This window comes from Telopea speciosissima, chromosome 7 (genome assembly GCF_018873765.1).
Source record: "Telopea speciosissima isolate NSW1024214 ecotype Mountain lineage chromosome 7, Tspe_v1, whole genome shotgun sequence".
NCBI lineage: Eukaryota > Viridiplantae > Streptophyta > Magnoliopsida > Proteales > Proteaceae > Telopea > Telopea speciosissima.
The window spans coordinates 60,591,113-60,607,142 of NC_057922.1; the positions used below are offsets into that span (position 1 = coordinate 60,591,113).

The following is a 16,030-nucleotide window of genomic DNA, read 5'->3' on the forward strand; positions in this document are numbered from 1 at the left end:
CGAGGCAGTTTCTGAAGGTTATGATCGGATCATTGTTGAATCGGATAACAACAGTATAATCTCATATTTGCAAGGAGGACATCAATCTTCAATCTTCACTGCTTACTTTGCATACCATTTTGGAAGATATTCACTACAAGAAATTGGTGCAATGGCAGCACGTTGGGTGGAGATATCGTGGTGCTATTTAAAAACGGCATCACAGACACAAGCTAAAAATGTCGTGGTACAAATACGGCATTACATTTCATGGCGCCTAGCAGCGTTTTTTTAAGCTACAACGGCACTTAAAAACGCTGTCGTAGATCCCTTTTTTTGTAATGGTTGTATAACTATCTTTTGTTTTGAAAGTTGTATTTTTAATTTTGTTCCAAGGGAAATTAATAGTTGTGCTGACTCTCGGGCAAGCAAGGCCCTATCGGTGACGTGCACGATGGTGTGACCTATTTTCGATCCATGATTATTGGATTTATGTATCCTACATCCATGAGCTTTCACGTTATCTAAATAAAATGTTTTTACGAAAAAAAAAAAAAAAAAACACCCCAATTGTTAGAATTTAAAAAAACTTTCGTTGTTTCCATATTTTTTTTATACTCTTATCAAATAAAAAACAATTATGTATACTTTTGTACTACATAGTTATTTATGGTCTCATCAAATAAAAACAATTGTGAATTTTTTTTTCTTCTAGTAAACAAAATTCAGACCGACTCTTTGGCGGATATACATTTGGATACCCAGATGAAATATTCATTGAATAATGAATCACATTCGCATAACTAGGGGTATCAAAAAAACCCGGACAACCCGAGCCCACCCTGAGCCTAGATAGGGTCGGGCTAGGCCTGTGTTTAACTTAGGGTCAGACTGAGTTTATTGTTTTCCTGGCCTTAGCAAGGTTGGGCAGGCCTGGGTTGAGGCCTCGGGCTGAGCCCGGCCTGGTCCGGCCTTGTTTCTCTTATTATTTATTTATTTATTTATTTTTTTCTACTTTTTGCTATTCGTTGGTAGTCGGTACTAATATATCAGGTAGTGTTTGGAAGAAAATATGGTATTCAAAGTCCTTGTAGAAGATTCAGTGTTTTCATGGAGGTCTTGCGCTTTTGGTGTTACTACAGCGGATGCCTTGCGACATCGTAATGTCCAAGTTAACTGTGGGTGTCATCATTGTAGTAGTGTGGAAACGATGATCTCATATTCTACTTGGCTGTCCTTTTGCAAGGGCAGTATGGTTTGGAAGTTCTTTGGGGCATGTTTTGACACCAGGTGTTGATCCTTCTCTATCTCAATGGATTCAAGATTGAGATTCTATAGCATCCAATAATAAGGTGACCAGTTAGGCAGTGGTATCTCATTGTACTTTTATATGTTGGATATTATGGAAAGCCCGTAATGATGTTGTTTTTGGGTGACGAAGATGGACTTCTCAAGAAGTTATCGAAGTATCTCTTTCAAGTTTTAGCAAATTTCAATAGGCCCAATCTGCATCTCCTTTACAACAGGTCTCGTTACTTGTTTCATTGACAAAACCGTATCTTGGAGTGCCCCACCTCCTGGTCAGGTGAAAATTAATTGTGATGCATCATTACCTTCAAACACGACTACAAGTGGTTTTGGAATAATCTGTCGAGATTTTAATGATCGTCCTCTCCATGTTGTGTCAATCTCAGCAATCTTTAACGATGTTTCTTTGGGTGAGACTAGTGATTCGCTGCTCTTTGTTGGAGGCAGTTTCTGAAGGTTATGATCGGATCATTGTTGAATTGGATAACAAGAGTATAGTCTTCTATTTGCAAGGAGGACATCAATCTTCACCGCTTACTCAGCGTACCATTTTGGAAAATGTTCACTATAAGTTGGTGCAATGGCGGCACTTTGGGTGGACTGGTGGAGATATCGTGTCGCTATTTAAAAACGCCATCACAGACACAAGCTAAAGATGCCGTGGTACAAATGCAACACTACGTTTTGCGGTGTTTATTATAAACGCCGCTAAAGGCTATAGCGGCATTTTTTTTAAAGTTACGACGGCACTTAAAAAAGCCACCGTAGACCCCCTTTTTTTTTGTAGTGGTTGTATAACTATCTTTTTATTTTGAAACTTGTATTTTCAATTTTGTTCCAAGGGAAATTAACAATTGTGCTGACTCCTTGACAAGCAAGGCCTTATCGGTGACGTGCACGATTGTGTGACCTATTCCGATCCATGGTTATTGGATTTATGTATCTTACATCAATTAGCTTTTTTTTTTTTTTTTTTGGATAGAAATATCAATTAGCTTTCACGTTATCTAAATAAAATGTTTTTACCAAAAAAAAAACACCCCAATTGTTAGAATTAAAAAAACTTTTGCCCTTTCCATATTTATTTATACTCTCAACAAATAAAAAACAATTATGTATTGCTTTTGTACTACATAGTTATTTATAGTCTCATCAAATAAAAACAATTGTGGATTTTTTTTCTTCTTGTAAACAAAATTCAAAACAACTCTTTGGCGGATATACATTTGGATATCCAGATGAAATATTCATTGAATAATGAATCACATTCGCATAACTAGGAGTATCAAAAAACCCGGCTTGCCTGAGCCCGAACAGGGCCAGGTCGGGTCGGGCCTGGGTTTAACATAGGGTCAGACTGGGTTTATTGTTTTCCTGGCCCTAGCAAGGTCAGGCAGGCTTGGGTTGAGGCCTTAGGCTGAGCCCGGCCTGGCCCGACCCCTTTATCTCTATTATATATATATATATATATTTTTTTCACTTTTTTCTAGGGTAAATTACACGTCACCCCCTGATTTACTTATCCGTCCCTCTCTACAGTAACAATGTTATTGGTGTGAAATGACTATTTTACCCTTGCACTAAAACATTAGAATTAAATTGACTACCCTTCAAAATCTACGTTTGGATCTTAAGGATAGTTTAGAGATTTAAATTTATTGAACTAGCTTACATCGTCACTTAACAGCATAAAACTAACAATAGGGACTAATTTGTCATAGGATGATTTAAGTATTTTCAAGACCAAAGGAAGATTTGAGTTTTATTTGAAAACTAGAGGTGACAGTGTAATTTTCCTTTTTTTCTATTCTTCGGTAGTCGGTACCATTTCTATATATATATTTTTTGTTTTTTATTATTGGGTAATCTTTTTCATTAAATTAACCCTTTCGTTTTCTCCTCCAAACCCTCACTCCTCCCGCATTACATCCCTTCAATTCCTCCTTTCATTGATATCTCTCACATTGCAGAGAGCTGATTGTTTGATATATCAAGTTCAGTAAGACTAGGCAAAGTTGTTAGCTCCTCTAGAATGGTACCAGTGAGCTTATTGCCCCACAAGAATAAATTTTTGCAACGATTGAAGTTTAGAGAATTTGGGAGAGATTGTACTGGCATGGTAAGATCAATTTTCTAAAAATTAATGACAAAGATGTTACCGCTGCTGCATGAAATCCCGAACCATGATGCGCATGGATTGTTCCCAATCCAATTTTGAGCAAACTTCACTGTGTAATCCATGTCTTTTGCGATTGAAAGCAAAACATTCACACGGGAATTTCAAGCAGCTCCTGGAGTGGGCAAGCAAAAGGTGTTCAGACCAGCCATATCCACCGAAGCAGAACTTTTGTGTAGGCCCTTGAAGCAAATTATTAGTTAAATTCACACTTTAGAAGAAGGAAGAAGAGACATCAAAGATTTTTTTTTGGTTGAAGAGACATCAAAGAATCTAGAACAGAAAAGAATAAAATTTAACACTTTTCAGAGATGGAAGAAGAGACATCAAAGATTTTTTTTTTGGTTGAAGAGACATCAGAGAATCTAGAACAGAAAAGAATAAAATTTAACACTCTTCAGAGATGGAAGAAGAGACATTAAAGAAATTATTTTTTTTGGTTGAAGAGACATCAAAGAATCTAGAACAGAAAAGAAGAAAATATAACACTCTTCAGAGATGGAAGAAGAGACATCAAAGATTTTTTTTTTTTGGTTGAAGAGACACCAAAGAATCTAGAACAGAAAAGAAGAAAACCCTACCGCCGACCCCCATTTCTCTGCTTCTATGATTTCGCCACTGCGCATGGGAGCTGCTTCCCAGGTCCACGTGCAACCCTAGGGCAAAGCCCCAATACGATGTTGCCCTAGACTAAGGGCTGAGAATTGCCCTGATCTCCCCCTGATCGAATGGCTGAGATCCCTTTATGATTTTGGTACCCAATTTTTTGCGTTGGGCCGGTCCTTGTGATGGGCCTGGGATTTTTTAGTAGGCTGTAGGGTATCATATCAGGGTCAATCAGGGCCAGGCCAGGCTCTTGTAAACTCTGCCAGGGCCTGGTCGAATCAACTATTTATAAGGCCTTGGCAAGGCCGGGCTGGGCTTGGGTTTAGCTTAAGATTACTAGGGTTGCATAGGATTTAGGGCACATCTGACCCAGCCCATCCCAGCCCGTTGACACCCCTTCGGACTATGGATAAGCAATATACTACTCATATATAAATTCAATTATTGTTGTATTTACTTGGTTTACAATACAAGTGTGCCCTCCACAATAATGCCTACCCACCAGTATGTATTGTCATAAATGCTCTAGCTGCCCATTCGCTTTCTGTCTTGGATCGGGGTGACCGAATCAACAATCTATAGAAACTAGAATCTATTTACGATGCTTTACTTAAAAAAAAATCAATTTACCATACAAAAAAACACAATAGAATAGAAAGAAATAATCACACAACCTAAAGATATATGTGATTTAACAAGATGTTTACGTCCATGGAGAAAAGAGAGCATTTTTAATTAAATAGAGAAAGAGTTGGTCAGGTCAACCCTTAATTGTCGAGTTGCCTGTACTGTGCCAGGCACCCTAAACACAGCAAGACGGAGAAAAGATCACCCTACCCCTACCCGAGTAGGGGTAAGGCGTTCTTTACCGCCTTGCTGTGTTTGGAACGCACAAAAATCAGGGCAACTCCAAAGTAGAGGATCCGATCCAGAAAGAATTTCACACTCTCTTCCTCATGTCTATCTATGTATACAAAATTATCTTGTAACCGTAATAACCCCATCACTTCTCAACCCTTAACACACTCTTGTAGTCTTGTTGCGGGCCTTCTTTTCTTTCAATTGCCCGGATCAGCATGGCACAATACTAGCTAGATAGAGGCCAATGGACTACTCGTGGATGGGTCACATGCTGAGACTTCCTTGTTGGGGGTAGCATTAACTCATTAAGGCATTAATGAGGTTCAGGCTTTTTTGATAAAATTAATGAGGTTCAGGCCGTTTGGTGAGCAGACGCTCCAGTGTCGGGGCAGGGGCAGGGGCAGGGTCACGGAACTATTCCACCGCCCGCTTGCACCGACAGACATGAGAGACCTCTAAAATCAATCCAATTCCAACTCAAGTAAGTTGGATAAGATAAGATATGGGGGTTGAAGTAATTAAATGAGTGATGCTTAAGAAATTAATGATACACATCAGAGACCTAACACTCTGACATCTTCGTTTAAAGATTCAACTGTTTACTGACACCACCGAGCTTATAAATGGAACCAATTGAAAATTTGCAACAACGAAATATAGTCTCTCTGGTATCCTGTGTTGTGTGCCTCTATTCGTCGATCGAAGGTGGAAGAATGGCTCAAACGACCCCAAACCACACACAGACAGTCTCCGGATGGGCAGCCCATGAGCCGGGCGGCAAGATTACCCCTTTCACTTTCAAAAGAAGGTACAATTCTCCATCTGGTCCTCTACCACTCTACGGTGCACTGCCTGTCCTGCGCCATGGTGCGCAGACAGCGGGCCGTACGCAATGATCACCTTATCCCTGTCTGAACGTCTTGCTCAAATTGAGGTAAGACAGTCACTGTGCATGATCTTGTTTCTGCACAGTACGGCGCAGGACAGGCAACGCGCCGAGGATCTGGATCCAAAAGCGAATCAATAATCAATTCCTACATGCCATGGTTTCCGACTAAATTCATCAAAACTGATAACTATTGGTTTGTCAGGGAAAACGGAAGTGATGATGTGACCATCAAGATACTGTACTGTGGGATGTGCCATACTGATCTCCACCATATAAGGAATGACTGGGGGATCACCATGTACCCTCTTGTCCCTGGGTAAGACGACCATTTTATTTCTATCGTTGTTTGTTGGTAGTGTATACATTATAAGTGAAGAGACATAAGTTGGTTAAATGTATGCATTGTCAGGCACGAAATTACAGGGGTGATAACGAAGGTGGGAAGCAATGTGAATGGGTTCAAGGTGGGAGATAAGGTTGGGGTTGGATGCTTGGCTGCGTCATGCCTGGAATGTGAATTCTGTAAGGAGTCGCAGGAGAACTATTGCGACAAGGTTCAGTTCACTTACAATGGCATCTTCTGGGACAGTAGTATCACTTACGGTGGCTACTCCGAAATGCTCGTTGCCGACCAAAGGTATCATGTACTGTTGTATTGCAACCCCTTCCCTTGGAAAATTATCCTTTTAGGTTCCCTGTCAGGTACAATTCCCTAGTGCTCTAATAAGCGAAGAGTCTTCTCTACTTCCAAAGCGGGTTGTACTTCCGTGCGCCACACATTGCCCCACATACAAGACGTGCGGAAAGTATCGCCTTGCCCCCTCTCGGGCAGGGCGATGTGGTAGGGGCAAGGTGGTACTTTCCGCCGCCTTGTATGTGGGGCGCACGGAAGTACAACCCGCTTTGGAAGTAGAGGAGTCGGATGGACGAACTGTACCGGACAGGAAACTTAAGAGGATAAATATCCCTCCCCCCCTCTTACAGTTTTAATACTTTAGTACTTTAACCCTTCAACAACAGCATCGCGAGGGATCTTTATCCTCTCGAGTGCAGTGCACTGCCCAATACACCGTACCCCACTTGTGCATCCGACGGTGTACTGGGCAGTGCACCTTTAAAGTTCATCCTCTGTCTCATGGCCACTATCAGATGCTCAAGTAAGATGCCTTGGGTAGTGCATCGCACTTGAGAAGATAAAAATTCTATTGCGAGTCATTTCATGTCAAAGGAGAGAGAAGATGCTAGGGTACCTTTCCTTTGACGATCCAGAGAACCTTTTCCCATATATAGATGGGGTTTTCTTATTGAAACCCCTCAAGCTATCAAATAATCTATAATCGTATTTTTTTTTTGTCGTTTTAGTATAATACATAATATTTTCCATTGAGGGTTAATATTGTAATTTCACATGTGTAGTAGAAAAATATGTATGACAATGATATCTTTTGATAATGATATGTTATTTTCACATTAATTTTTGAAAACCCGTTTATATCTTTAACATAAAGAACTTTTAAGAATAAGACAAGAGACGATTAGAAGAAAATGTCAAATTCTAAATACACCTATAGAACGTCATCCGACCACTCCCATATATAAATTGACATTAATTTTGGTGTCTTGCCTTCGTTTCAGGTATGTTGTGCATGTGCCGGAGAACCTTGCTATGGATGGGGCAGCCCCATTGTTGTGCGCAGGGGTAACAGTGTTTTGCCCCATGAAGGATAACAACATGCTTAACTCACCTGGGAAGAAACTAGGGGTAGTTGGCCTAGGTGGGCTTGGTCACATGGCCGTTAAGTTTGGGAAGGCATTTGGACTCCACGTTACCGTCATCAGCACCTCTCCCTCCAAAGAGATGGAAGCTCGAGATCGCCTGAATGCCGACGACTTCCTCCTTAGCACCAACCCCAAGCACATGTTGGTCAGTGGTTACTTTCACACGCACACAACATTGATCATCATCCTATATTTGGAAGACGAGAAAATAAAATATTATTAAGATAAAAATAGAATAATATTAATGATGAGTTAACGTGTCTATTTATCAATTTTTTTAAATGATTAAAAAAAAAATTCTTCTGCTTTTTTAACACCTTGCATGCGGTTAGTCTGAACTCGTAATTTTCTACCATGTGACAAGCTTCCATTGGATATAACTTTTTTTTTATAACAGGAAGGAAGAAGAACTCTGGATTTCATCATTGACACTGTTTCAGCAAACCATTCATTGGGGCCCACTTTAGAGCTACTTAAAGTGAACGGAACTCTGGTTTTGGTGGGTGCTCCAGAGAAGCCTCTGCAGTTGCCTTCTTTCCCCCTTATTTTCGGTATGAGTTTTTATTTATTTATTTATTTAAGTTTTAAGTATAAAATCGGGTAAAAATTCTTCATGGTTTTAGGTATCTGTATAGGATCGGCGTATTGATCAATTTGTACTAATATTGGCTGTGACTAAAATAGATACCTTACCATTACACAACAAAATACATTTATTGCTGCAGTATTTAAAACTACGATTTCTTTATATGCAGTAATATGAGATACTTATTGCTGCGGTATTTAAAAACCACGAGGACCTTGTAACTACGAATACAAAACCGCAACTATAGATGTAGCGATTGCATTTGTAGCTACGGATAGAAAACTGCAGGTAATCTGTAGCTATAGGCTATTGGTGCGGATTTTTGGACCTTTTACTGTGGAAAAAATCGCAATTATAAGCCCTTTTTGTTGTAGTGTTACCATATCGGCGATATAGGAACAAGGGATAGTAAAACAGTCAAAAAGAATCTAGGTATTGATCTTTTGAGCGGCAAAATGGTCCAATATGGCCTAATTTGTCAGATCCATATTTGGTATCTATATCGAAATCAGTATCTTGATACCAATACCTAAATCCATGAAATTATTAGGCGTAGCATACATGGAACTTCCTTTTCTGAATGCCTCATGTAAAAAGACCTTCTTATGTGGTTTACTTAATGATATGACAATTCTGACCCTTTGTATATAGGGCATGGTTTGAATTGCTAAATATCAAATTTTAAAGAAATTTCAATCATGAAGTCCAACATATAATTGCCATTATACCTATTTTATTTATTTATTTATTTTTGGATATTATAATGCACAGTATCGTAGCTAAGCCTGAGTCCCCATATATGCGGGTAGGAACATGGAAAATTATCTCCTCCATTTCTTTGTCCGGCCCAATTCTTCCAGTGCTTGTACTAAGAGGTTGTAGTCATTACGCACCTCCCTATTACATGTACTGGGGAACTAGGCCGGACAGGGAACTGGAGGGGACAAAGACCCGTAGGAACATAGTTAGTTTTTTTTTTTTTGGTAAATTGACCAAAGTTAATTAGAACACGTTTTAAATGCCATTCTTTTGCCTTTTTGCCGTTTTTCGATTTGTTCCTACCTATATGTCAAAAAAGACCCAAAAAAAGAAAAAGAAAATTTAAACGTATTTAAATCGCTTATGTTGTTTTTAAGTGAAAAACGACAATTAAAATTTTAATTTTATTTCTAAAAAAAAATCTAATATTATCAAAAAGTTTTTTCTTACCCATCATTATGTCTAGTGAAGGATAACGCTTCACTATTGCCTGATGGTAGTATATGTAATAGAGGGTATCTCATTGATACTATTTCAAATTAAAATGAGTAGATGAAGTTGCTAAAATTACAAAAGATGTCATTTTGTATTTTATATTCATCTCCATTTGATGGTATTTTGATAATTTTACTAAAACTTTGAATCAGAGTTTGAGCAACTTTGCTTTCTTACTTTGGACTAAAATTTGATCATTGAGATGTATGTGGCATCTTCTGTCACATGGACTAACCCATATACTGCCTAATGGTTCATGTATGTGGCATCTTCTGTCACATGGACTAACCCATATACTGCCTAATGGCAAGTAATGAACCATTATACTTCACAAAGCATAGTGACACCTAGAAGGACTCAATAAAAAAACTAAACGTTAACCATTTTTGAAATGTTTGACCATCTTTTTTGCCGTCTAATTCAAATTCTTAACCATTTTAGAGGCCCAAGCTCGAAGACCATTACACTGATCTGCATTACAAGCAGAAACTGAGCTTCTCGGTGGAGCCCATAAGCTTGTGTATGGTCCAGCCCACTTACAACCCTACTTATAAAGTTATAATCCATGAGATGTCAACCAACCAATTTTAGGCTTTCCATCCTCTGCAAATCGAACATATTGAAACATGTCTTCTCTAATATTGTCAATTTCATAAGGTTGAATTTTGGTGATGCAGGAAAGAGGGTGGTGAAGGGTAGTATGATTGGAGGAATCAAGGAGACACAGGAGATGCTGGATCTATGTGGGAAGCATAACATCACTTGTGATGTGGAGGTGATTAACCCAGATCAAATTAATGATGCAATAAACCGGCTCGCTCAGAATGACGTTAAGTATCGATTTGTCATCGATATCGGTGGCACGGGAAAGTCCTCGGAGACTCAGAAAAACTAGCTATGGCTGTACCTCAATAGTTCAATTTGTGTTATTACTTGTAATTCTCATAAGTTGTCTCGAATTGACATTTTCCTGCTAGAGATATCAGACACTTTCATTCCATGATATATCGCTAATTAGAGCTTCACTCGCTCCATGTTATGCTATGACAATGATAAATATTGAATCTCATTGAGCTCCTGTGCCTAGCCCAGTGTGACTCAATTTGGTTATAAGTTGAGCCCAAATCTGGCCTGAGTTGCACTTTAAATTCTCGGCCACTGAAAAAAGAAGACCACTTGCTAGACCTTATATTAAATCATTCTCAAAGGAGTGGCGCTCTACTCTTAATCGTCGTGGAGGATGCAAGGGTGGGGATGTGGTGTACATTAATCCCGCATTAATCGACACGTACAAATTTGAAGTGTGTAATTAAGACAAATACGGAAAAGTAAAAGGTGCAAAGACACGGGATTTATGTGGTTTGGCATAGTAGCCTATATCCACGGTATTATGTAGAGAAATTTACAAATCACACCTCACACCTCACACCACTAACATTGTATGTGGGACCCACTCAACAAGGAAACTCCCTCACAGTATAACTCTCATGAATTCCCCAAAAGGAAACATATACAAAAAATAATTATATCTTAAGTACTCTACAAGTGAAACCCAAAACCCAACACACAAGAACACCTCTCAAAGCTCACTGAGATCTTCCATTCTCGTTTATGTTGTGTCACATGTCACAACTCCTTTCCCTTCCTCCCTATTTATAGGCAATTGCAAGGGGTTGTACGTCACATTTGCACTGTGCACTGACCCTTGGTATTCTTCTTTGTCAGGCGAGGTGGTGTGGGTTGTGCCTACCTTCTCAATTTCTCTTCTTTGAATTCTAATTCATCGACACAAGAGACTAGCTAGGGAGAGAGAGAGAGTGAACTACATTCATTCTTGAAGTATAACTACTAGAAGGGTATGTTGAGTTGAGTGTATATATATCCCAATGTATCCCAGTAAGTCAGTAAGTGAGTGTAACAACTACTAGAAGGGTATATTGAGTTGTTTCATCTTGGAGGCTGATTCAAATTACCTGGATTGCATTGTAAAAGACGTTTAGAGTCTTAAGGAGAATGATTGATGCCATGACTCAGCCCCGCCGTTCTTTCTTAACAACTACAAGTTTCTACTTACTTTAAACATGTACATGACTCTTCATGAAACATTACTATATATTAATTTCTTTTAGTACCAATTTGATAAAATATAAATCTCTATTTCATAATTTTATTTTTCTATTTACAACATGGAGTGACCAATTAAACATATTAATTAGCCGATTAGATAATGAGTTCAGGATTATTTTACCAAAAAAAATTTGCTACTGCATGGGTAGCTGGAACGTTCCTGTAACTCAAGCTGGGAGTCAAGAAAATGGAATAATTCACTTCCCCCTTAAGTTCATAAATTCTCTTCTAGCGGTAAAATTTCGTTCTCATTTTACTGCAAAGCAGACGTGCAACAACCTTAATTTTCACAAGTTGTCGTATCATCGAAAAGCTTGTTTTGTATGACCCAAGTACAAACATGCCCAATCAGCATGATCTATTTGAAGCCCTCCATCCAAGTAAGTCAGCACAAGAAAGAGGAGAAAGAGTTGACCAGGCATCTTGAGAGTGAGCTACCGGCCGGGTGCTTCACACACTCAACGGCGTTGAATTCTTTAATGAAATCATGCTACTTCGATGGTCTACTCCCACAATCCCATGCAGTATGCATCCATGCTAGCATCTTTATTAATACACACCTTCCGTTCTTCTCTTCGCTCAACAACCAAAAGAACCAAATATTTCTCCCAAAATATACTTCTAAAGGAGAAAAAAAAAATCTCAAAACGAAAAAGAAAGATACAGAAACTCTGTCTCTCTCTCGACAGATTCTAAGCTTTTTCAACTTCCTCTGTTATTTTCCCTGGTTTATTGGCTTTTTTTTTAGGCGTATTGTTTCTCTATAAATACAAGAAAGAAGGAATTAGTTTGAGATGGGTCGAATCCCGTGTTGTGAGAAGGAGAACGTGAAGAGGGGACAGTGGACCCCCGAAGAAGACAACAAGCTAACTTCTTACATCGCCCAACACGGCACCCGTAACTGGCGCCTCATCCCCAAGAATGCTGGTTCCTCTCTCTCTCTCTCTTAAACTTTTGGTATCCATAGATTGATGCAAACTGGCATTAACTCTCCCAATTCTAACAGGTATGCAACGGTGTGGAAAGAGCTGTCGGCTCCGGTGGACCAACTACCTCCGGCCAGATCTAAAGCATGGCGAGTTTTCAGAACTAGAAGAACAAACCATCGTTAAGCTTCACTCTGTTGTTGGAAACAGGTAAAAAACCATTATGGCCCCCGAATGGATCCTCTCCACGTACGTGTCCGATGCCAAAACCTATCCTTTGTCATGTACATTCTCTTTGTGGAGGAGTGTACCCTCCATGTCCAGACATAGAGTGGGCGAAATGACCACCCCATCCCCATGAAAGGCAGAAATCTAACCCCATGATGCCAACGCATGCACAGGGGCCTACGCTTCCCCACATAGAACACCGAGCCATATGCAAATGATAGGAAGTGGGACAAATATATAATGTTTGCACCTAACATGTACGTGCAGAGGAACTCTCTTGTTTGAGTTCGGATCCTCTCCCCATGTGGTAACCACTGCATGTATGATCGAACCGATCCAAGGGATTAGTTTGATCGTGAGTCAAAGGTGTCAGACCACCCCATCCCATGGACGGTTGGATCACCTATGGGGACAGGATCCCCACTCCCCTAGCTTTATGAGTGTTAGTTCCTCATATCTTCAAGTTTTACTTATGCCACGGTGAAAGAGAATCCTTTACCTACGGTTTTCAGATGAGTTCTTTGAGAGAGAATTGCATAATAAGGGATGATATTTTCAACTTCGTCCACTAGGGGATGTTTTAGAGCCCTAGGGTGATGGTTGAACCCTTCCTGAGTGCAGAGGAAAACTTTCTCTTATTATCTTTAGGGTTGATGTTCTCTATGGGGGTGCATGGCCCCTGCATGTGCACGGGGTCAATGAGAGCACACACATTGGTATCATGAGGGTGGAATTTTTGCCTTTCATAGGGGTGTGGCATTCATTTTGCACCCCTTTGTGTCTAGGAGTGGATGGTACACTCCCCCCCCCCCACTCCCACACAGAGATCTGTTATCTTTATCTTCATCAACAAACTTTAGTAACACAAACAAGCAGCACCACCTTGTCATTCTATTTCTAATTTTCACTTTGGGTTATAAAATGTGCAATAGCTATTTGGTTCTCAATTTTACCTAAAATGCATAATTAACCATAAATTGGGGGTCTAACAGGTGGTCGCTAATCGCTGCCCAGCTGCCAGGCCGCACTGATAATGATGTCAAGAACCACTGGAATACCAAGCTGAAGAAGAAGCTTTCGGGGATGGGAATTGACCCCGTGACACACAAGTCCTTCTCCCAACTGGTGACTGAGATAGCCACCACCCTGGCTCCACCCCAGGTAGCTCACCTTGCCGAGGCAGCACTCGGCTGCTTCAAGGACGAGATGCTCCACCTGCTGACCAAGAGACGAATTGACTTTCAACTCCAACACCATCACCAAGCCTCTGCAACTGGGTTTGAAGTATCTCCACTCCCAGAACCTGTTGGTGGGAGCTCTACAACAACCACCTTTGTCATGGGGAGTACTATCCATGATAAGGATGACACCATACAAAAGATTAAGCTAGGCCTCTCAAGAGCCATACAAGAACCCGACACACTACCCACTAACAAGCCCTGGACCACAGCCTCCACAGGAAAGACATCTGAGGGTTTTGCCAGAGCCTACAATGAATTTGCAGCAGAAGTTTCAGTTGGCTTCCAGTTTAGTCCATCATCTTATGGTAACGATGGGGAAGCATCCCCATGGAGCCAAAGTATGTGTACAGGGAGTACATGCACTGGAGGTGGAGGTGATCAACAAGAGGGATTGCATGAGAGAGGGCAATATGAGGAAGGAGAGGAGGCGGAAGGTGGAAAAATTGTGGGAAAAGGGTCAAGCATATTCATTTCTGATTGCGTCTTGTGGGATTTATCTAATGATCTAACAAACCATATTGTTTAATGGGACATCAAGAAGCATTTGGCAATATCATCATTGGGAAGAATAAACTTTTCATAGCATTTCTATATAATCCCTTATGTATCACATAAAATGTAAATAAAGTCATCGTATGGACTTAAATGAAGAAAATATGAAGGAAAAAAAAACATTATTTGAAGAAAAATAGGGGCAAATCTGTCCGATCTGGAAAGAGAATGATGTACTCAACTGATGGATGTAATGGAATCTCTCAATTTAGCACCTTATTGACTGTCAGATGAGACGAAAGGCATCTCAACCATTCGTTGTAGTTATCGTTGTATCACCCACGATCCATCGTCACTCGATACCTCCCTCTCCATTCTCAACCTCCATCGTAACCCCCCCTTTCTCCCCTTAATCTCTCCACCACTCGCTATACCCTCTCTCTCTCTCTCTTGTCTTTCTTCCTATGTCCTTGTTTATTACATACAAGTCCAATGTGCATAATCTCTCCTAATATCAAAACCAATCATTCCTCCATATCGGTTGTAAAAATCATACGCTTCAACCTCCGTATTGAATGTCATCCCCTTCCGAGGCTTATAATGAACAATGTTATCTTCACTACGGACTTCAACTGGTGAACTCATTGTATTATCCATATCAACTGTTATGTCTCAAATACAATCTCAAACCCAACCTACAATAGTTGATACACATGTGTAACAAGAATAAATAAATATATGATCATGAACTCGAACAGCCAATATGCCAAATAAAGTAACTAGAACAATCTACTTGAGTTAATGAATAAAATTTATATTACAAAGAAAAAGGGAAGAATATACAAGTCCGGGGACAAAGAAAAAGCTAGAGAATAGGGAGGTAAAAAACTAGCTAACCAACAAGTCCATTGATGGGGAATAAGATAAGAAAAGTATATAATTAAATTGAATAATGGCATTTGTCCATATCTGAAATAATCAAATTCAAAATAATATAAGATAAAAACAAATCCATTGATGGGGAAACACCTAGGCCCTTTGAGAGACTCCATGGACTAATGGAACAGAAGGTTTCATTGATGGGGAAATTTAGGACATTGGTCAAGCTCCTTTGAATTTAGTGGGCCCAAATCCTCCCCAAGAAGGTTTCTACATTACCCATTACAGTAGCTAAGCTAAAGCAGATTGACAGCCCTATGAATATGACATTATCCAACAAAGGAAAACCAGAATATATGAGGTGCGATTTTACCTCTAAGATCGTTGCAAGTCCTCAACTTTTGCTTTTAGCTTCAAATATTTCTGGTAGCTACTCTGCTTGACGACATGCCAATATTAAAATTTTGTTAGAAGTGTTAAGATCAACTTAATATTGTTTTGAGTAACATATACCCTTTTTGACAAGTAAGAACAATTTGGGGCTTTGAGTCTTTGACATTACCTGTGTCTCCGTGGGTGGTTGGCTGGCTTCCAGTGTACCATAGCTATATTTTTGATACCGTTCAAGTGTCTTGAGCATGCTAAGATTAAGGAACAGCAAAGGAAAAGGCCTTTAGATTACTGAAAATTAACCATACA

The 16,030-nt window shown here is 39.8% G+C and overlaps 2 protein-coding genes across 2 annotated transcripts; both read left to right on the forward strand.

The window, feature by feature from the left end:
- The first annotated feature begins 5,619 nt into the window (after positions 1–5,619).
- Positions 5,620–10,453, forward strand: LOC122670006 (probable cinnamyl alcohol dehydrogenase 6). The gene is made up of 6 exons (XM_043866935.1): positions 5,620–5,738; positions 6,022–6,135; positions 6,229–6,456; positions 7,455–7,743; positions 7,996–8,149; positions 10,116–10,453. Exons 1-6 carry the CDS (start codon positions 5,644–5,646, stop codon positions 10,331–10,333), a joined length of 1,098 nt encoding a protein of 365 aa, XP_043722870.1. The 5' UTR covers positions 5,620–5,643; the 3' UTR covers positions 10,334–10,453.
- Positions 10,454–12,322: 1,869 nt separating this feature from the next.
- LOC122669405 (transcription factor MYB80-like) lies at positions 12,323–14,541 on the forward strand. Its single transcript, XM_043866168.1, has 3 exons — positions 12,323–12,492; positions 12,572–12,701; positions 13,712–14,541. Exons 1-3 carry the CDS (start codon positions 12,360–12,362, stop codon positions 14,484–14,486), a joined length of 1,038 nt encoding a protein of 345 aa, XP_043722103.1. The 5' UTR covers positions 12,323–12,359; the 3' UTR covers positions 14,487–14,541.
- The last annotated feature ends 1,489 nt before the right edge of the window (positions 14,542–16,030 follow it).

Coding starts and splice junctions, on each gene's coding strand:
- LOC122670006 (XM_043866935.1), top strand. CDS start 5,644: ATGGCTCAAACGACCCCAAACCACACACAGACAGTCTCCGGATGGGCA. Junction 6,136..6,228: donor ATGTACCCTCTTGTCCCTGG/GTAAGACGACCA, acceptor ATGCATTGTCAG/GCACGAAATTACAGGGGTGA. Junction 8,150..10,115: donor TTCTTTCCCCCTTATTTTCG/GTATGAGTTTTT, acceptor TTGGTGATGCAG/GAAAGAGGGTGGTGAAGGGT.
- LOC122669405 (XM_043866168.1), top strand. CDS start 12,360: ATGGGTCGAATCCCGTGTTGTGAGAAGGAGAACGTGAAGAGGGGACAG. Junction 12,493..12,571: donor CCTCATCCCCAAGAATGCTG/GTTCCTCTCTCT, acceptor CAATTCTAACAG/GTATGCAACGGTGTGGAAAG. Junction 12,702..13,711: donor CACTCTGTTGTTGGAAACAG/GTAAAAAACCAT, acceptor GGGGTCTAACAG/GTGGTCGCTAATCGCTGCCC.